Source organism: Rhinolophus hipposideros, assembly GCF_964194185.1.
Source record: "Rhinolophus hipposideros genome assembly, chromosome: 15".
Taxonomy (NCBI): Eukaryota; Metazoa; Chordata; class Mammalia; order Chiroptera; family Rhinolophidae; genus Rhinolophus; species Rhinolophus hipposideros.
Genome location: NC_138061.1, coordinates 13,675,441 through 13,697,035, shown reverse-complemented (window position 1 = coordinate 13,697,035; position 21,595 = coordinate 13,675,441). Strand labels below are relative to the sequence as shown.

At 50.4% G+C, this 21,595-nt stretch overlaps 2 protein-coding genes across 11 annotated transcripts in view; one reads left to right on the top strand and one right to left on the bottom strand.

The window, feature by feature from the left end:
- Positions 1-13,732, top strand: part of VWA2 (von Willebrand factor A domain containing 2) — a 46,199-nt gene extending 32,467 nt beyond the window's left edge. The window contains exons 9-15 of one of the 2 annotated variants that reach the window (XM_081075272.1): positions 1,149-1,204; positions 3,743-3,850; positions 4,820-5,392; positions 7,449-8,000; positions 8,871-8,996; positions 9,837-11,181; positions 11,226-13,732. In XM_081075272.1, the coding sequence (XP_080931398.1) occupies positions 1,149-1,204; positions 3,743-3,850; positions 4,820-5,392; positions 7,449-8,000; positions 8,871-8,996; positions 9,837-9,949 (1,528 nt within the window). In that variant the 3' untranslated portion in view covers positions 9,950-11,181; positions 11,226-13,732. Of the gene's footprint in view, positions 1-1,148; positions 1,205-3,742; positions 3,851-4,819; positions 5,393-7,448; positions 8,001-8,870; positions 8,997-9,836 lie in introns of both variants that reach the window. The other variant, XM_081075271.1, reaches the window with a different exon arrangement.
- Positions 13,060-21,595, bottom strand: part of AFAP1L2 (actin filament associated protein 1 like 2) — a 94,972-nt gene continuing 86,436 nt past the window's right edge. For 5 of the 9 annotated variants that reach the window (XM_081075262.1, XM_081075267.1, XM_081075265.1 and 2 more), the window contains 9 exons: positions 20,824-21,035; positions 18,371-18,516; positions 17,407-17,518; positions 16,498-16,734; positions 16,239-16,416; positions 15,807-15,962; positions 15,008-15,201; positions 14,763-14,885; positions 13,060-13,947 (listed from right to left, as the gene is read on the bottom strand). In XM_081075262.1, coding sequence (XP_080931388.1) covers positions 13,921-13,947; positions 14,763-14,885; positions 15,008-15,201; positions 15,807-15,962; positions 16,239-16,416; positions 16,498-16,734; positions 17,407-17,518; positions 18,371-18,516; positions 20,824-21,035 — 1,385 coding nt within the window. In that variant the 3' untranslated portion in view covers positions 13,060-13,920. The remainder of the gene's footprint in view (positions 13,948-14,762; positions 14,886-15,007; positions 15,202-15,806; positions 15,963-16,238; positions 16,417-16,497; positions 16,735-17,406; positions 17,519-18,370; positions 18,517-20,823; positions 21,036-21,595) is intronic. The other 4 variants (XM_081075268.1, XM_081075266.1, XM_081075270.1 and 1 more) reach the window with 1 other exon arrangement.

Here is a 21,595-nt window from a genome sequence, read left to right as displayed (position 1 = left end):
GCTTTTGTCCCAAGTGGATGTTTTGCTCCAGGGTAGACTCAGCTGTAGCGGGGCCCATTAGTCTGCTTCTGCTCTGGGCAGCGCCGGGTGGGATCTGTTAGAAGACAGTCTCTTTGGAAAACATTGGAGAACTTTTTTGCTGCGGCCTAAATCGGAGAATCTCCTTAGCTAAGGCCATTCCTGGAGCTGCTGCCCACCAAAAGGAGGGCTTTCTGCCCACGGATATACAAGGAACCGTTCCCGCTGTAGCCGCCCTGTCAACCCAGGGACTCAGGCCAGCCAGAGGCGAGGCCCCGAGAGCTGAGAGCAGGGGCGGTGGAGTTGATCCCAGCTCTGCTGTGTTCTAGTAACCCAGTGACTTTGGGTGCCCTAATTCAGCCCTCTGAGCCCTAACGGTCTTTTCAGGTAGCTGTGGATACAGGGTAATGGTTTGGACACCTGGAGCAAGGAAGTCACCACCAGAATGGTTGTCCTTGTGTTGTCACAGAGTCTCAGTGCTTGAATGGACCTCAGAGGCCGTCGAGTCCAGTGGTTTGAAAATCCTCTTGAGCTGTGTAGCCTCATGTGGACACTTGTGCAGACCAGAAAAACCACATTTGGTCTGAAGGGGCAGGGCTGTGGCACTGGGGGAGGCCTGGCACGCTGGACACACAGTCTGCTGCCCTCTCCATTGAGGCTCCAAGGAACACAGTTGAAAACTACAGATAGAGTTACTATATAGAAGAGGGAACTGAAAACCAGAGAAGGAAAGTAACTTGCGTGGGGTCACACAGCCAGAATGCATTGCCTAATTCCCTGCCTGTCCCCGTCCCTCCTCAGGCCCCCCCCCATTGTGCTGGCTCCAGGAAGTAACTTGTAACAGAAAACTTTTTCCACAGTTCAGGTTTGAACACAGACATCTCTTACTGCTTACATGATGAACAACCTTCGTTATCTTTTGTTTTAAATTGTCTCTGGGTAGTTTGAACCATTCCCTGCTGTGTGCAGACAAAAGCTGAGGTGGAAACAAGAAAGAAAAACAGGGAGTCTTTCTTGACCTGCTTCTGCTTTGGAATTTTATGTCAGCTGTTAGTGTGTTAAATAACCTTCCAGGCTTCTGCCCTCCTGGTAAATGTTGGGTCTCTACCACTTGTTTCCTTGGATTGTAGCTGGAAGAGAGTGTTCTTAACCCACCCCACCACCTGCTACAGGACCACCTGCCCAGGTACAGTCTGCCTCTTGGATTCTCCTGCTCTTTCCGGGCCCTGGGACTAGGCTGGCTTCTAAGGGACATTTGTACTTCTGGGGCAGAGAGTGGGCATTTCAGAGGCAGAGGAGAGTGTTCATGCTGTATTCATTCCTCACTTGCTCAGTGGTATTTTTTTCACTAAGCATGGACTGATTGATGGCGTTAGGACTTTGCTTAACTGGTGCCCCTTACGTTGTTGACATTGACAAAAGGCATTGAAGGGTATGTACCCTTCACCAGCTTTGCAGACGGCCTCACACCCAGTGCCGAATTCTGGACAAGATACCTGAGCCTCAATTTCCTCCTCTGTAAAATGGGGTTAATGCTTGCCCCCGGTCTGGAATCCCCATTTCCTTGTTCTGTATGACAGAGGGCATTAACATGGGACCCTCGGGAAGACTCAGTAAGTAATACCCACTCAAGTGCTTCATCAGCTGCAAAGTCCTAAAGAGACAGGAGGACTTATCAGCTCCACTAAGTGTCATTCAGCCTGGTTCCCTGGTGACCCTCACTGCTCCTCACCCTGGGGTGTAGTGCATCCCACTGACCGAGGAGCCTGGAAACTGCAGTGGAGTGTGTCAGCATTCGTTTGCATGTGGATTTGCTGCTTCTGATTACATGCAGGCAGGTGGCACTTCCTGCCCCGGGGGGTGGTGATCCCCTTGGCATCCTTTTTTTTTTTTTAAAGTTCCAACATTGAAGCATCGGAGAAACTGACCGTGCAGTTGTTTCTGCTCACAAATTCAAGTTTGAGGACGTAACGGTTTTGGAACCTGAATGACGTGGGTTTGAGTCCCAGCTTTGCCCCTTTGCAACTATCTGACCTTCAGCAGATCATTTCTAGTCATTGAGCTTCAGCTTCCTTGTTTGAAATAGGGGTCTTATAAGGGGTGTCCATGAAATGAGTTCCTGCATGTGTGGTACTTAGCACAGGACCTGTCACAGAGTAGCTGCTCAATTAAAGGCTACTGCTCGTGTTGCTAATAAGCACCCAGTTATTTCCGATACTGTAGCTGACAGAACAGCAGACCGAGATGCCCAGAGTTAGCCTAGGTAATTTCTACCTTCGATAAGTATACACTTGAATTACATTGATGTGACTACTGAGACATGTGTCAATAGTTTTAAGCGACAGAGACATTACTCACCAATTTCACTAGTAACCACACCTGGCTACTTATCCGGCCTTTTAATACATGATACATGAATTCATGGAGATCCTGTCTGTTCTCTGTAACCCTGGGAGGGAGGGGGTTTTATCTGCATTTCACAATAATCGATAAGGAACTTGAAAAGGAACTTAGATATTGACCCCAGGATATTCATACGTAGATTGGATGCTTCAGAATGGGCCCGATTTTGACATGGGCTGTGGTTTCCTGGGTGAAATAGCACCTTCGAAAGAGGCATTATTCATAATTTGCACTTTGAATGCCAAAGCAAACACCGTCTTACCTGCGTGGAATGCTTGCTTCGTGTGAGGCTTTGCTCTAAGCCTTTCCGTGGAGCAGTTCATGCAGTCTTCGCAATAATACTGGAACAAGCTTGGCTATTATCACCCCTTTTTAGAGGAGGACACCAGAGCTTGTACAGCCTAATGAGGGTGCCTGCGTAAGTGGAGGAGGCCGCATTCATTGATTGCAGGATCTAAAGCCTCTCTGTCTCTCTGTGCCAGCCGGCACAGGCTGTTAAGAGGAGTAGCACCATCCATACCACAGCGTTCCCCGAGTTTCACAACACCCCCACTGTTGCCTTGATGCTGCTGAGATCTTCGTTTTTATCAAGGTCAGGTCCAACACCAGTTAATCCTTATGGCCGCCTGGAGCTCCTGCAGGCCTTCTTAGCAGCTGTGGGTTGCTAGGGTATGTTGTGTCAGTTCCTAGGGCCACCATAACAAACTCAACACAGACGGGATGGCTTAAACAACAGAAATCCATTGTCTCCCAGTTCTGGAGGCTGGAAGCCCAAGATCAAGGTGTCAGCAAGTTTGGTTTCTTCTGAGGCCTCTCTCCTTGGCTTGCAGATGGTCGTCATCTCACTGTGTCCTCACATGGCCTTTGCTCTGTGTGCTCTGTGTACCTCGTCTTATCAGGACACCAGTCACATTGGATTAGGACACGCCCTGTGACCTCATTTAGCCTTAATTTCCTCTTTAAAAGCCTTATCTCCAAATGCAGTCCCATTCTAAGGTACTGAGGGTTAGGACTGCTGCATAGGAATTGGAGGGGGACACACTTCCGTCCACAGAAGTCCAGTCCCTCTGGGCACATCCCCAAGTGAGCCTGGAATTCACGCAGGGCCCCGCTGAGCTTACCACTGAGTGTTCTTTGCCACCCACACTCAGCTCCTCTTTCCATACCTCACCTGCTTTCTTTCCCTTCTGTGCTACAGGTGTTGCAGTTTCCTAGTGGTCCCTGGGGGAGGAGGGAGCTGGGCTGTGGTGGGGCAGGGTGGCCTGCCGGACTCATGCTTCTGTCTCACGTGCTAGGCTGTTAATGGGTATCTCTCTGCTAGGTCCGTGTGACTCACAACCCTGCCAGAATGGAGGCACGTGTGTTCCAGAAGGACTGGACAGGTACCGCTGCCTCTGCACGCCGGCCTTCCGAGGAGAGGCTAACTGCGGTACGTAGGCGCAGGGCTTCTAAAGTGGACCACTGGGGAGCGCTGGAGCCCAGGCTCCCTGTTCTCACCTCCCCCCCTTCTAGCCTCTGGGTAGAAACGGGCCCTTGAGTTTTAGAGCCACCTCCTTACCAAGTACACCTCTGCTCTGATGTCTCATGTCATACAACCTCTGAGTGCTCCGTGAAGAAATCACACAGGTGGTGAAGCCCTGGGTAGGACAGCAGCTCCTATTAGCTTTAGAATGGCTTCTGCTTTACCTTTGAGCATCGCTGAGCCGGGCTGCAGGCTGGAGCCAGCCCCACTCGGGGTCCTGGTTCTGGCAGAACCTCTTCTCCCCTCTTCTAGGGTGAGGCGCAAGGAGCTTCAACCCTTTTTGGTTTTAAAGATATGAAATGAAGATTATAGGGTTTACCCCCTCAGGGTGTTGAGAACTTGATATTAGATTATGTATGTAAGGTGTTTATTTAGCACAGCGCTTGGCACATAGTAGGGGCGTGTTAACTTTTTAAAAAATATAGTACTGGGTCAATTGGAGATTTATTTGGAAGAACTCAATCTTGACGCCCTACCTCACAAGCCACACAAAAATCGATTCCAGGTGGATCATAGATCTGAATGTAAAAGGCAAAGCCGTGAACCTTCTGGAAGAAAACATAGAAGCATATCTTCATGATTTTTCAAATAGGACACAAGAAGCACTAACCATAATGGGAGAAAGTCGAAAAATAGATACATTTTAATTTTTAAATAGTGGTTGGGTGGAGACCCTTAGCGACAGCCAGGAGGGAGAGCTGTGTGTCTAGCCTGTCTCACTGTGACAACGTGCTCCGGCTACAACGCCCTGGAGCCTCAGTTTCTCCACCCGGTCTCCCTCCTGGGAGGGAAGTTTCTCCTGCTTCATGTGGTGGTGGAACGGTGACCTGCATGCCCCAGGTGGCCATGGTGTGATGGCTGCTATGATTCTGACAGCCCCGGCACTGAGCCTGGAATGCAGAATTGACGTCCTCTTCCTGCTGGACAGCTCAGCGGGCACCACGCTGGAGGGCTTCCTGCGGTTGAAGGCCTTTGTGAAGCGGTTTGTACAGGCCTCGCTGAACCAGGACTCTCGGGTCCGCGTGGGTATGGCCTGGTACAGCAGGGAGCTGGTGGTGGCGGTGCCTGTGGGTGAGTACCAAGACGTGCCACATCTGGTCAGGAGCCTCGATGCCATCCCCTTCAACGGAGGTGCCACCCTGACGGGCAGTGCCCTGCGGCAGGCAGCAGAGCGCGGCTTTGGGAGAGCCATCAGGACAGGCCAGGACCGTCCACGCAGAGTGGTGGTCCTGCTCACTGAGTCACGCTCCCAGGACGAGGTGGCCAGCCTAGCACATCACGCGAGGCTCCAAGAGCTGCAACTTCTGGGCGTGGGCAGCGAGGCCCTGCGGGCAGAGCTGGAGGAGATCACAGGCAGCCCAAAGCACGTCATGGTCTACGCCACCCCACAGGACCTGTTCAACCAAGTCCCAGAGCTGCAGCGGAAGCTGTGCAGCCGGCCGCGGCCAGGTAAGGTCCCCAAGAGTACCTCACCTCCGGACTAATCTCAGCTTGTCCCAGGGATGCTGATCAGTGGCGTGCCCTTCCTTCTTTTGTTACCAGTTAACCGAGGCCTATGCTAGGTGCTGGAGCCACAGCCCCCCTTTTATGTATTAGTCACATGACGAGTAACTTCTCAGTTTACTGGTCAATAAAATGGGACCAATAATAGCACCTTGTGAAGGGCTTCTGTGAGGATTCAGTAAGACAGGCAGTGTGCACAGTACAGAGTATGCACTCAGAAAATTTTAAGTGTTGCTATTATTACTAATAATGATTGTTAATAAACAGCTTGAAATCTAAGCACGCTCTAGACGAGCAGCTTTCCAGCTTCTTGGATGGCAGCCCATAGAAAAGTACATTTCCCACTATGCACACACCCGTGCAACTGAAGCAGATGTTTCATGAAATGATACTTGTCCTTTCTTCCTGAGATGTGCTTTGATATTTTCTATTGAGTTTCACAGCCCATGAAGTCGATTCTCTGACCCACCACTGGGGGGCGCTCTCGAGAATGCTGGTCCCAGGAGTAGACATCCCATCTGCGGGCAGGGGCCTTAGCGGCGGCCAGAGATGTAGTAGCCGGAACACATCCTTGATGGGCTCCAGAGAGGTGGGCGGTGGGAAGCTGCATATGGAATTCAGCTCCTCAGCCCCCATGTCACTCTCACCAGAGGTGGGACCTTCCTTTCTACAATGGGGAAGGACACTCCCACCTTGCCCCTCCAGTCTAGTTTCCCCGTGGCAGCCAGAGTGGGTTTTTAAAAATAGTTTTAAATTCACAGAAAAATTGTGACAAGAGTTCCCACATAATCCACACCCCGTGTCCCTCTTGTAAGATATTAACAAGGTACATTTGTCACAATTAATGAGCCAATGTTGATAGGTTCTTGTTTATTAAAGTCTATACTTTAATCAGATTTCCTTAGTTTTGATCTAATGTTCTTCTGTTCCAAGGATTCCATCCAGGACCCCACATTACACTTAGTCACCCTGTCTTCTCAGGCTCCTCTTGACTGTGACAGTTTCCCAGACTTTCCTTGTGTTAAGAGTGTTTTTAAAAAGCCAGTAAATCAGATCTTCCTACTCTGTACTGAAGCCTTTCCAGCAGCTCCCCTCTGCACTTGGAATTAAACCCAAACTCATTCCTCTAACTTCTGAGATCTCCCTGCTCTCTAGTCCCTAGGGACTCTCTGGAGCCCCCGCATGGGGTAGGGATAGGGGAGCACCTTAGGAGCACCCCTCCCATCCTCCCCCCCAGACACACACACACCTCTCCACCTCACACTTACTCCCTCTGCAGGTCTTAGCTTAAACGTCACTCCTCAGAGAAGCCCTGACTCCTCCCAATCTACTAATGTTGCTTCTGCTGGCCCCTCATTGTACCCTGATTTTCCTCTCATGGCTGCTCATACAATTTGTAATTCTACGTTGGTTTCATGTCTGTCACCCCATAGACTGTCAGCCCATCAAGGGCAGGCCTGAACCCATTTTGTCCACTTGGTATAATTAGTGCCTTGTATATAGTACGTGGTTTATGCAGGGGGCTCAGTAATGGGATGGATGAGGGTGCAGGGGAAGTGGCTGTCACAAAGGGTCCCAAGAACTCATATGATAGACATTTATTTCTCTCACATAATAGTTCAGAGGTGAGTGGCCTGGGCCAGCAGGGTGGTTTGGCTACCTTGTGGTTCCGCCAGGTTCAAGATCATTGATTTTCAGCCAGCAGGAAGGGTGGGGAGGGGACGGGAGTGGAAGGCAAGCAGCTGCCTTCTGAGGACATAACTTGGAAATTGCACAATTACTTCCAGTCTCATCCCTTCAGATATCTTAGACACATGGCCACACCTAGTTGCCAGGGAGGCTAGGCGTGTAGTCTAGCTGGGCATTCCTGTGTTCTGCAAATATTCTAGGAGAGGGTGGACACACGGCAGACTGGCTATCCGTGTCTTGCTGGCCTGGTCCAGAGGAGGGGTTCTGCCTGGCAGAGCCTGCCCCCTGAGGCCCACCCTGCTTACTTCCACAGGGTGCCAGACACAGTCGCTGGACCTGGTCTTCATGTTGGATGCCTCGGCCTCCGTGGGGCCTGAGAACTTCGCCCAGATGCAGAGCTTCGTGAGAAGCTGCACCCTCCAGTTTGACGTGAACCCTGATGTCACACAGATCGGCCTGGTGGTGTATGGCAGCCAGGTCCAGATTGCCTTCGGGTTGGACACCCATGTCACGCGAGCTGCCGTGCTGCGGGCCATGACCCAGGCCCCCTACCTGGGTGGGGAGGGCTCAGCAGGCACAGCCTTCCTGCACATCTATGACAAGGTGATGACGGTCCAGAGGGGTGCCCGGCCTGGCGTCCCCAAGGCTGTGGTGGTTCTCACAGGGGGAAGGGGGGCAGAGGACGCGGCCGTCCCTGTGCAGAAGCTGAGGAACAATGGTGTCTCTGTCTTGGTGGTGGGCGTGGGGCCTGTCCTGAGGGACGCGCTGCGGAGGCTGGCAGGTCCCCGGGACTCCCTGATCCACGTGGCGGCCTACGCAGACCTGAGGTACCACCAGGATGCACTCATCGAGTGGCTCTGCGGAGGTAAGGGAGGGAACCCACCCCTTCAGGGCTGCCTCCAAGGGGGGCACCTCAGCCAGAGCCTTCACATACATCTTCATAGGGATTCCAGCGCCTCCTAGCTCCCGAGCACTTTCCGTGTGCCAAGTTCTCTGCTACACCCCGTGCTCACGTGAAAACCTGTGGTGGGCACAGCATCCCCATTTGACATTCAGGGTGTAGAAAATTTAACACAGATGCCCCTCCCCGAGCTTGAGAATGTACGCACTCCATTTAAACAAAATATCGTTAAGATACCTACAGATCCCTCCAAAGGGTCTAAAGACCCCGAGTTAACACTGACCTTGGTGGGGAATGACAGAGCGAGGAGCAGACACAGCCAGACCAGCCTGACTCCAAGGCTTCCTTTGACCAGTGACATCCTTTCTGCTTTTTAAAAAGTGTGTGGTTGGGGCAGCTGGTTAGCTCAGTTGGTTAGAGCGCGGTGCTGTTAACAAAGTTGCCAGTTCGATCCCCACATGGGCCACCGTGAACTGCGCCCTCCACAACTAGATTGAAACAACTACTTGGAGCTGGTGGGCGCTGGAGAAACATACTTTAAAAAAAAGTGTGTGGCTGTCCTAATGATAGTGAGCACTGCTACTGCACAGCACATCCGAGAGAGAGTCTCCACGTAGGGAGAGGCTCGGTCTTCTTCGTAGCCAAGCAGTGTGGGGCACCAACCTTGTGCTAGCCTGTGGCTTAGGGCACCAAAGGAAGCTCTGAGATGTGTAAGACAGTAAGTGTCCTAGTGGCCTCACATGTGCCCCTGGTTTCCTTGGGGGACGAGGGGGTCCTTAGGGAGTCTTTGGGGCTGACTCAGGCTGGGCCTGTTGGACACCTTCTGTTTTGTAGAAGCCAAGCGACTGGTCAACCTCTGCAAACCCAGCCCATGCATGAACGAGGGCACCTGCGTCCTGCGGAATGGGAACTACCACTGCGAGTGTCGAGGTGGCTGGGAGGGCCCCCACTGTGAGACCCGTAAGTGGGGCGCTTGCTTTGTGTGTGAGCTGCAGTGGTATTCTGAGACCTGCCAAGCCCTAGGAACTCAGCTGAAGGCAGGTTCTGGGGTTTGCTCAGTGGAAGGAATTTGTTCATTCACGCACAGAACATGGAGTGGAGGCCTCCTACATCCAGGTGTCACTCTGGGTGTGGGGAATATAGCAGGAAACAAGACAGTAGGAATCTCTGCTCTCGTGGAGCTCCCGTACTAGTGCAGAAGACAGTAAATGAGTACAACTTGGAGTGTATTAGATGGTTCTCAACACACTCGAGAAAAATAATGGCAGCTGGGACGAGGGCCTCTTAGGGGGGGCCTCAGTCAGGGCCACAGTGGATCCAGAGTAAGTGGAAGTCAGGACATGGGCACAGATGCAGGTCGGAGGGAGTTCTTATTTGAATGTTTCTATTTGCTCAGTGAACACAGGAGGAATCAACTGGGAGTAAGGGTGGGTGGAGGTGCTGGAGGTTGGAGGAGAGAGAAGGGAAGGAGAAACTGTCTAGGAGAGAAGGGGACTAGACTAAGGACACAGAGGATGATTGTTGAGCAGTAGTATGGGCCCACCTGGGGTTGCTGTTCATGAACTTAAAACCGCCAGCAACCCGAAGATGATTCCAGATGGAGTCTTAGGTCTTCAGCCACCAGCAGAGGTTGGCTTCCTGAAGCCAGGGAGTGGGTCTGAAGGGCCATCAGATAGGGTCTCTGATTTGGCTTCTTCTGCTTAAAGAGTTAGAACAGCACATGCAGGGGCCCACGAGGCTGCTGGCTCGGTGAGAGGACTCAGACACTCCTCATGCCCTCAAAGTTCACTTCTTTCTCAGGGACCTTGAGAGGAGACACCCCCATGGCCCGGGGCTCCCGCCGACAGCCTGCAGCAGGGGAGCAGCAAGAGTCTTCCCAGCAACTACAGAGGCCTGAGCAGCCTGGGCACTGACTGCCCAGGGCGCCTGCCCTCAGCGGAGCAGCCTGTCTTGAGGGGGTCCTCTGGGCGTCCGCCTCCAGATGTCCAGAAGCCTCCTGCCCGCTTTCCTCACCCAGGGAGACGAGATGTACACAGTGCTACTTAGGGACATGGTGGCAGTTGACTTCACCCACTAATGACAATGTTGAAAATTCTTGACATGTAAGTAAATATTTACTTTCTGTACCTAGTTGTGCCCTGTTGAGCTTGTGTCATCTGCCACCTTTCCCCTGAGGAGAAACAAAGGAACCTGGAGACTTTTCATGGTCCATTTGAAGCTCACTTTGCCCACAGCAAATGCTGAACAAAATGTTGTTGGGACAGGAATGCTCAAAAAGTGTCATTTCAAGCACTGAAGCGATGGCATTTCAAGATGGAAAAAGTGTGGACCTTTTCACCCATCTTTTCCCCAGAGATGTCCTAGATGCATTTTAGTTTGCAAAGGGGCCTGAGTGGCATTTGTGACTTCTTCTGGTGACTGGATCTGTGTGGGAGAGACTTGGAAAGACCCCAGACTGGAAGGTGACTGATCAGCTAGCTTGTTTGGCTATGGGGGGGGAGGTGGGGGCTGAGTGTGCAAACAGCCCTGGTTCTGAGGGGCCGCCGCATGCAGTTGGCCTGGGTAGAGGGCTACATTCTCTGGGATGGGCTTCCTTTTAGAGTTTACTTAGGAAGGTGTTAAGTGCAGGGTGTTTTGAATGCTTTTCTTACCCTCCTTTTAGTGGGGCAAAAAGGAGAATTCTGAAACTCAACAAATAGAACCTAAAGAAACTTAGATGGGTTTTGCTGTATTAAACATAGATCTTATGTTGTCTTGTTCTTCTTTTGCTTTTTATGTGTAGTTCTTAAACAAATGTTTCAAGAAATGATGTTGGGCGTTTATTATATTTTACAGGAGTGTTTTTACCAATATGGCAAAGAGGCTTTAGTTAGACTGTTTTCTGGCAAACCAGGTACTTCCTCACCCCTGCAGTATTTAGGTATCAGTTTTTTCCGGCGGTGATGCTGTTTTGAATTCAGTTTTCAGTAGGACCTGTTGTAGAGCTCTGACCTACATCCAGACACTTTATCATAGCTCCTCTTTATGTAAGTAATGTAATGCTTTTCTTTTTTTTTTTTTTTTAAAGATTTTATTGGGGAAGGGGAACAGTGTGTACTTCCAGGACTTTTTTCCAAGTCAAGCTGTTGTCCTTTCAATCTTAGTTGTGGAGGGCAAATCAGTTTCAAGTTGTTGTCCTTTCAGTCTTAGTTGTGGAGGGCGCAGCTCAGCTCCAGGTCCAGTTGCTGTTGTTAGTTGCAGGGGGCGCAGCCCACCATCCCTTGCGGGAGTCGAACCGGGCAACCTTGTGGTTGAGAGGATGTGCTCCAACCAACTGAGCCATCCGGGAGCTCAGTAATGTAATGTTTAATGTGCAAACTTCAAGGCTACTTTGATTGAAACACCACTTAGCTTTAAGAACTTCAGGTGCAAAGCACTGGAAGAGGTTATCACCACGGTATGGTCAGATGTTAAAAATGAAAAGACTGGTGGACCAAAACTGTATCACAATGACAGTCATTTGTGTCTAAAGGATATTTTCATTCCTGTGATGTCAGAGCAGGGTCACATGTCCACCCAGCAGGTGCCAAAAGGTGATGTTGGAGAACTGACACGAAGCCACTGTTTTTAAATTTACAGCAGTGTAATCATTTTATAGTGTCAGCTGTTCGTCTGGTTCAGGGCTGGTATTTGGATGTTCTATTTGAATTGCTTGGACTTAAAACCCCCCACAACTGTGGGGTACATATTGATAGCTTCCCTGTTTCTAGTTTTAGGTCCCAGCCCTTGAAAATGTGTCTTTTCTAATGAAGGCGCCACTGACAAGTTCAACCCTTTCAGTTTCCCCAAAGCAGCAGAGGGAATGCCTATCTTACTGGCTCAACAGCCAAGCCTTTTCCTTTCATTGAAACAAAACAGGCTTTTGATTATCCAAGCAACATAAAAATATATTCTTCTTGTAAAAATTAAAACATTTGCAGATAAGCCATAAATCTTTTATTTTCTCTGAATGATCTTGATTTCATCCTATTTACTGAATGCTCTAGTCTAGAAAAGTATCACTCACAAATGACAGTTTTGTTTCTTCCTTTGGAAGTTTTATACTAATTTTTCTCATCATTTTGCATTATCAAGGACCTGCAGAACAGTGTTTTTGAAAAGTAGCGTTTTTTAAAATGCAACAGCACATATCTGCTTCTGGACGTGAAAGAACTTTTTCATTATATGTTCTTTGCTGCAGGTCACTTTATAAAGGTAGCAATGCTGATTATGAAGAGTGTTTATTAGGAATGTTGAGGTGTGCTTTTCTGCTTCACGTTTAATCTGTTCATATGATAAATCACCTATTAGTGTATTTTAAATTATTGAACCACCTTGATTCCTTGGATAAGTGCTATGATTCTTTAAACACTGCATAAATGTGCTTATTTTAAAAATGGCAAAGCCAAAATCTGGTACAGTAAAAAGACAACCTAAGGCAATATTGAAGGCAGAACTGAAAAGGAGGCCTTAAGTGTAGCTACTGACAGGATTTTTTAAGTCACAGGAAAATGCTATGACTATAACAGCATAGTTCTGATACCAAAAACAACACATATATTGCAAAAGAAAAAAAACCAAATCTCATTTTAGGACCTACATGACAAAAATCTTTAAAATAAGCACCTTTATGCTAGAAACTTTAATTATTACTTAGGGAGCCTTCTAAGTATTGGCATGTTTCTTTCCCCCCAAGAATTATTTAGGAGTGTATTTAACTTCTAGGATTTTCAGACACTTTCTGCAGATGTTTCTTACACCTTTGGTACATTGGGAAGTGATACTATTAAAATCCTTTCAGTGATACTATTAAAATCCTTTCAGTCTTATATCTCTGCTACTTTGATTTAAGAGGCTTAACATCTCACCTTGTCGGTCCCACCAGTTTTTACTGCATACCGTTTGAAGTTCAGTGTGTAAATAACCAAGATGTTTCCCCCTTGAGGTAGAAGTCCACCAGGTCCTGCTCCAAATTATTCCATGAAACACAAGAAAAACCCAAAATACAATTAACATTTTATTAAAAAAAAATCTAACTCACCACTTGGTAAAGGGACACCAAGTGTTTACGACAAAGGAAACAAATGCCCTGGGATTAGAAAGATGATAAGAATCAAAAGACCTTTAGTTCTCAGGAACCAGTGTTAGAGAACTTAGAACCCCCAGCAATGAAGCAGAGATGACAGATGAAATGTTTCAACCTGTGTTAAAAAACAGTGCGATCAGAAGAAACACAAATATCAGATGCACTGCCCATTTTTAGAGAAGAGGGAGACCACCCAAAACAAAATTCACTACTTTTTTCCTTGGGCATTAAACACAACTTCCAAAACAGGGACTAACGTAGCATTCTTTTAAATAACTCTTCCCTTAAGAATGGTCCGACATGGGACTGAGTGTGTAAACACAAGATAATCTTCCTCCCCCTCTCCCCATGGTAATGTACAAAGTCAGTTAAATCTCAAAAGACACACTTCACTGTTCTAAATTATAGGATTTTAAACATTTTTTAAAAAATATAATACAGCATCCCTTTAAAAAGTCCTTAATTTAGTGTGGACAGTGCCTCAGCTGGGTCCCAAATATTTTCTCCTCTGTTACCATTTCTCAAAAACTGTGTCATAGATGGTTTTACACAGGCAGTATCGGTGCTATGTAAAACCGCAACTTTTGTCGTTGTAACATTTCCTTTGGCTCTGAAGAGGGACAGAGCCTCTTCTTAGCCGACGCTTTCCATTCGTAGCTCCCGAGTCCTTGCTTTTCCTCCTAAACAGACTCACCCTCTCCCAGAGTTGCTGCTTTAAACGAAGTGAGATTGTCACCAAGGTCCATCCTGACAGGAGAGTCTTTTGATGAAGCTTGTTTCCTAACTGGTTCCTTTCTTCTCCCATTCCTAGGGCACCATTCAAATACCAGCACCCCCCCCCAAAAAAAAAAGAAGAAAGTTATCCTCTGTAGCCATCTCCATATGCATAGAAACAGCCCATTATTTTTCAACCCCTGTGGGTCCCTCACTGTTTGGGGCAAGTGTTATGAGATTTTTGAGGCTGTGGTACAGCGAAGAGTGTTGTGAGTGACGCATGATGCCTGGCAGGGGTGAGGGAGCCGTGGCTCCCCTGAATTTAATGGTCCTGGGTGCCGGTGCCTCAGAATTTCTCCAGCAGGTAATCAGGATAGAAACAAAGGGCCGACTTTTCCACAAACACAGGCATGTTCTCTACTATACCAGTGAGTCAAGGATTAACAACCCTTTTTGTCTAGCCCTCAGGGGAAAACTCAGTAATGGCAATCCATTCCTCACTTATACCTTCCTCAGCCTTTCGCCAGCTGCTGGTTGTGCAGCTTCAGGCAAATCACGTCACCCATCTGAACCTCTTAAGTTTTCATGGCAGAAGTCCTTTAGAACCACTGACTCTTTGCTTTGAAAACTATCCACTCAGTCTGTCTCGGCACTGTGGCCAGGTCCCCCTGGAAGCAGGTAGGTCAAGGATTCCAGTGTCCCCAGGCTGATTGCTAAGAGCCTTTCTGGTTGGTCAGTGCCAAAGACTGAGCCGAAGGGACAGTGAAGCCCCAACCCCTGTGTCTCTTCCTACTGAGAGTGACACCCAAAGCAGGAAAGTACCACCCGGGTCAGGAGAGGGGCCCCAGCTTAGAGACAGTCCTGCTGTCCACTGGTGACCTCGATGGAGGCTGGGAGTGACCGCTTACCTTGGCTTTCTGGAGGACGGTGCCTTTCCCTGTCACCATGACAGAAAGAGGCCTGTTCTTGAGTGCTGTTGCAGAGTTGACTGGAGTACAGTCTGGGGCACGGGTGGGGGCAGCAGCTTTGGGCTGTGGTGACAGGAGAAGAGATAGGCCTGAGCCAGTGGGAGGGACATGTAACCCATTTCCCGCGACCCTGGCCCAGGAGGCCGTGCCAGCATCTCAGAGGAACTGTGGCTCCTGGCACTCACTCGGGGGCTCACATTCTCCAGGTGGGTGGTGTCCACGGTGGTGCCCAGGGTCATGGGCCCGGCCTCGGCCTTCTTCAGGTTGTCCTTCACCTCCACGATGCTGAGCTCGAGGTCCACACGCCTGCTCTCCTCGTTCCTGCACTCCTCATCGATTTCCTTCAGCTTCTGCTCCAGGCTGGCCAGGACGCCCTTGTCTGGAATGAGAAGTAAGCCGGCTGCAGTGAGCAGTGTTTCAGCCAAGGCCAGGAAAGCGCCTTTAAAAGGCAAGTTGCTAGGACATGGCTCACGAATGGTAGGAGGAGGATCTGGAAAAGAATCTGGAAGGACTCAGATTTCTTTGCAAGTGTCTTCAGTTTTTTGTTCACTTTAAAGCAATGAAGGCTGGAAGTGAAGGATGATGGAGGACAGGTGTGATTAATGCAAGAAAGATGACCTAGGGTCTCAGGAAAAGGAGTTGGCACTTCCTCAAAAAATGGACCAAGGAGCATGAGTACATTTAAGTGAAAATAACATGTTGAATGTCTAAATTCACAGCATTTAGAGATGTTTTCCTTCCACCAGCGTTTTATACTCCCTACTGGTCCTACTGACAACAGGTCAGAACGTTTCTGCCCAGGATAGCAACCTTTCAAACAGCTTGGAGGGGAGAGAGGACTTCGAGCAGGCACATTCACCTAAGCCAAAGATTGGCGGGGGCTGTGGGCCAGGTGCATAGGTCCAGACTCACCCCCGGAAGCCCAAGCCCACATACCCTGAGCCGAAGGTGCCCCTGGCCCTCTCCACCTGGGAGGCCGCTTACCTGTACACTTTAACAGGGTCTCTTTCAGCTCCCGTTTCTCTTTCCGGAGCTGAGCCAGGTGCCCCCGGATTTCTTCCTTTTTCTTCTCAAGCCTCTCCTTCTCCTCTGTGTACCGCTTCACCTCGGCTTCTGTCCTGTTCTTGCCAAGTTTGATCTCTACAAACCCAGAGAGGGGAACTGCCAGGTCAGCCAGGCTGGAACATGAGGGCTGTCCCCAACCCACTGCACAGGCTCAGACAGAACCCAGGGCTCTGACAGAAGCTCAGAGCTGGACACCAGGCCAGCTCATCAAGGACGTAAAAGGCAACGAGGCCCACACCTTCTTTACTGTGTGGCCTTGAGCAAGTCCCTTCACCTCTCTGAAAGGGAAAGAACTGGCCTCACTTCTCTGACCCATTTCTAAAACATTCCACTCTTATCCAGCCCAGGCACCTGCAGAGGTCGCCCTCAACCTGTCTTTCACAGGTGCGCTGGCCTCGGCCTGGGTGACAGCCACAGGATCAGGACAGCTTGGTGGGAAGGAGATTTTCTGCTGTTCAGTCTGGATTTTGATGGTTGTGATTCTCAGGGAAGGCTCTTCAGGCTCCAGACTCTCCTGCTGCTCGATCGGCTTTGGGAGAAAGCAAACCTGACTCAGTGGGCCAAGTCAAGGAAGGTGGGGCCAGCTCACCTGCTGGGAGACAGCCTGTACCTGCAACTCTGGGGTCTCTGCAGACTTGAGGAGGGGCTCCTCTGGGGCAGGGACCGGGTCTGCAGGGAGGGCCACAGCTGGAGGGTCCAGGTGGGATGGTGTGGGGGGGTGCTCCTGGGCCTGGGCTCCCCCTGGGCTGTACAGGAAGGACTTGACGGGCGTGAGGTCCAGGTACACGCGGTCGGGGTCCGGCTCACTTGGAGCACCTGTGGCAGGCGCTGCTTCCTCGGGGTCCAGCTGTAGAGGAAAGAGTCACGTGGCTTTCACCATTGCCTCTACCCCCTGGGCTGCGGAGGCAGTACCTGCTCTGCCGCATAGCTCTGGTCCCCTCCCTGGGCCGGAGTGGGCAAGGACCCTCCCCTGGGGAAACGGCCTGTTGATCTGGAGTTAGGCCAGAGTTCAAGTCCTGGCTTTGCCACTCGAGGTGGGAGACCCAAGATGTAGTACTCAGTTTCCTGATCCTTATTTCCTCATCCGTAAGAGAAGAGGACAGTACCGCCATGTAAGGTGGTTAGGGTTAAATGAGATAATCCACAGATGCCCTTAGCCCAGCAGGAAGTCCAACGTCTGATGGATGGAACCTGCTGCCAGTATGATGATTCCATCTCCACGTTCAGTTTGGGCTCAGAGGCTAAGGATGTCACTGCTCCCAATCCCAACAGCACACTCCCACCCCCAGCACTCACTGACCAAGGCAGTTAACCAGCTGTTTCACCTAGACAAGTCCCCATGCCAGGCAGACTGCACATGCCAGTATAAAAGATGACCTTGTTGCATCTAGGTTTCTGCACTGATGGCCCTGCAGGTAACTTGGAATCCACTCATCTTAGGGCCAATCTAGGATGGCATTGAGGTTTAGCAGGCGGAGGACTGGACAGCCCCAGGCCACTGCCCCACCAGCATCCTTACCGCAGCCGTCAGCTCTGACATCTCCACGTCATCATACAGCAGCTCCTGGAGATTCTGGCTGGGCAGGCCATCAATGTAAGTGTTTGGCTCTGAGAACTTTCTCTGCATCAGTCTGGAAGTCACAGAAGGATTAGCACTGGGTGAGAAAAGCCACCAGTCTCAAAGGATTCGTAACAAGAGGTGCAATGAAAGCTGCAGGCTGTGCGGGAGACCTGAGGATGAGCTCTGGCCTCATTTTAACACAATTTATTTGGGGGGGGGGGGGCCTTCTCCCTCTCCTCCCAGCGCTTTCCTACTAGGACTCACGTTCCAAATTTCTCTTCCAGAAAAACAAACTTCCCTTGCCCCACTCCCCTCCTTTTCGCATCCTTTTGCCATCTTCTGACTCCCTTTCAGGATCTCCTTCAACAACAACAAAAGCCTCTCGTTTCATCTTCACGGTACCCTTGGGACAGCCCAGACCGGAGACTTGCCCCATTTTGTATATAAGAAAAGGGATTCTGATTCATGGGCTCGGCCAGCTTCCAACAGAGCTCCTCAGCCACCCGGCCCAGGATCGCTTCTCCCTGAGAGAGCCCCAGTTTGCTCATCTGGAAAGCAGAAGTACCACCTCTGCCTTACTTATTCCAGGGTGTGTGCTGGGGGGCCAGAGAGGGATCCATGGGGAAGTGCTGAATCAACAACAGGGAGCGTCAGGAAACGCGCTGACTCTGCCCTACGTTGCTGGAAAGCGTCTAGCCCAAGCCAAAGCTGCTGCGGCTGCTCTGGGCCTAAGGCCTGGCCAGGACTCCCTGAGGCTGGCAACCTGGCCCTGGTGCTCCCGTTGCTGGTAGAACAGGGCTGGCTGACCCTGAGTTCTCAGCTGCCATCCTGCTCGACTGGCCAGCAGAGGCCAATTGGAGCCTGGAGTCTAGAAGCGTGCCTGGGAATGGGAGGGCGCAGAGCTGAAGGCCTCCATACTCACAGCAGAGAGGTTTTGGCCGCGTTCACAATACAGGAAACCCGATCTGCATCTACGTAGTCGTAGGTGAATTCTTCTGGGTCTGTCTTGGAGCCCGACTCCAAGAGCAGGAGGCCTAGCCAGTGGCCCATTTCCTCGGAAGATTTGGCCTGGGGTAGGCAGAGAGGGCCATGAGCAGGACGGGAGTGTGCCCAGCCCCTCAGTGGGCCAGAACGGCACCCCTGCCCTGATTCTTACCTGGGCAGGGCATCTCAGAGAGCCTGGGGCCATGCTCTTTCATTTTCACCAGCATATTCCATCCCTCAGGGACCCCAACTAACATTTCCTGCCACATTGCCAGTGATAGTTGGATGCTGCAGACATTTATAAATGTCCACACCACGTGTGATTTATGTACATGTATTTCTAGAAGGCTAATGGACGAGGGCAGAACTATTAAAATTATATGCGTTTTAGATTGGCACCTCTATTTTTTGCACGGTCACATGTCAGGGTATCACCCTAATCCATACGTACGTAACTGCATGGATCCCCTAAGAAATAATGAAATTCAAATTTATTTTTGTTTCCAGTTTCAAAAGTCAAGATGTCTTAAATACCTTACACCAGGGCAAGAATCCCCGCTAAACCATGAACTAAATCCCATGGAAACTGGTGCTTGGGTTTTTTCCCCCCAGGGGACAATGCATTCTAATTAAATACATACATTGGGTATTTCTTGCCTTTATAATGAGAAAAAAATGGGAATTCTATAAATACGTCAGGTTTAGTTTTGTGAAGAAAAACAGCTACCACTTGGTCTTACACAATACAGCTCCACCACCTACTGCTGTGTTCTCTTAATCCTGGACGCAGCTCTGAGCTGAGTTGGACATTTAGCTGGTTTCCCTTTCCCATTTATTTTCAAGTGGGTTTCTCAATAAAGCTTTTCACAGGCATCCCCTAGTTTCTGCTACCACCATCTCTGCCCTGGGCAACTGGAACAGCTTCTTAACAAGTTTCATTGTGTCCCTTGCCCCACTCCGATCTGCTCTCCCCCCCCCCACCCAACAGCTGGAGGAAGCATCTCAAAATACAAATCTGAGCTTGCCAGCTTCGCTTGATACCCTTCAGGGTCTCCCCTCGCTCTTCGGATCAACCCCCCTTCCCTCCCAGCCTGGTCACACATGCTCCCGCCTGTACCTCCACCCCCAGCACTCCAGCTTTTACTCATACCCACAGCATCCACCCTACCCCCTACCGTTTTTCAGCAACTGTTATTATGTAATCAATTGGGTAATTAATTGAATAGCATCTCATTCTCATACTAGAATGTAAGTTCTATGAGGGCAGGGAGTGTCATGCAGGATGGCCTGAGGGGTCTCAGCTCCCGCTCCCCACATAAGAATGCAGGCTATATGGTGAGGCCAAAAAGGAACACCCACGGAGCCATAGGTAGGGGAGTCACACCACTATAGTCTCACTGGCGGCTGGATCCACACTGTCCGCAACCCGCCATCCTAACTGCAATCCGTGCTTGCCAGCTCAGCCACCATCTTCTTGCTAGCCCCCATTTGCTGCTAGCGTAGCCACGGCAGTTATATTAGTGGCCAATGGCTCACTGGTTACAGCTGACGGCCAACCAGCCACAGCTGATGGCCATCCAATCACAGTTGATGGCCATTTACTACCTGAGCCAGCACCTTTGCACGTGAGGCCGAGAGCCTGGAAACTGTACTCCTGGCTCTGTCCCCACAGGGAGCATATCTGTCTGGTTTACATATTATCACACTAAGCAGATATTAGTCTACGGGACAGATGGACAAACTTGTCCCTGAGGAGCAACTGGGACGTGGATCTTTTAGCCACCAGAGGGCAGTATTGAAGCAAAATCTAGACGAAGACCTCTGGAGTAGATGAAAAGGAGGAAACTGGGGAGTGTGCCCTTCTGTGCTTGTGAAGAACTCTGGCTGCGGCCCACCCAACTCAATGCAAGGCATTATGTCACCTCTTATTTTGTAAATGTAACGTTACATCAAACAGAGGGTGGGGAGTGGGAAAAATGTAATTGTATCACAAACCTGATTCTTCCCCTCAGATAAGCCCCAACAGTCGTCATTTTTATGTACTGGGCTCCATCTGGTGATACACAAACTACATCAAACCCACTGTGAATCCCCAGAAGTTTTTTCCAGCAGCTCAGGAGTTATAAATACTCCTTCTGCCCTAAGTGCAGGAAGTAGCTCATTGTCCGCTCCCATAACACAACCACCCTGAGGTCAGAAAGGGAACGGAAATTTTTCAAAAATGCAAACAATCTCAGGCAGAGGAAACAAAAATAAATGCACAACTACACTGGATCTCTAGGACTTGCAGCAAACAGCCTCGACCTCCCCTCCCTGGCTGTGCCTGGTTCCCCACTCTGGCTGTGCACCATTCCCTTTCCCCCACTTCCTGCCACCACAGGCCCACAGTACCTCGAGTTTGGCCAGCTCCTCGCCATTATGGAGGATGCGGAAGGAATAGAGGTGGTCTGGGCTCGGGTCTGGGACCACCTCACAGCCCACCAGGCTGAGGGGCTGCTGGGCCACTTTGCTCCGGTTCCGGTCCTGGTAAAAGTGCAGGTGACTGTCCCTGACGGAGCACCAGCGTGACTTCCACTGGCTGTTCACCAGCACGTTCAGGTAATCTGCAGGAGAGGATGTGGCTGCAGGAGGGCGTGGGTGGCTGAGGGGTGTCCAGGCTGCCACCACCTCTGGGCCTCCCAGGGGCTCCCCCAGAACCTCAGTTCCAAGACTTGTCATGCTTTGCCTGAGAAATGTTCTGAACTCATAGAGGCTATGAATCTCCTAGTCTGTCTCTTCCCGCCTTCGTGTTAGCAGCTACACCGTTGGGAGCTGGGCAGCACAGCTCTACTGGTTTTGGCAAAAGGTGTGTCTGGAGGGAGGTGAGTCACATCTGGAGTGGACCAGGAGATGATTTATATGGATAGGACGGTGGATCCCCCGCCCGGGTCCTGTCTCCACGGCAATAAGGGCCCAGCACCTCCCCTGCCTCTGGTCACTTAGGCCCCATGCAGGAAGCTCACCCCACAGAGGGTCTCCAGCAGGTGCAATCCCCTGGCCTCCACAGCCTTAGCTTTCCAGCTCCCGGGACGGCCTTGCCATCCCGGGGTCATACTCAGTTTCAGCCTGCAAAGCCCTCCTCCCCTTGGCCAGGTCCTGTCATCCTCCCTGATGCAGCTGGCCT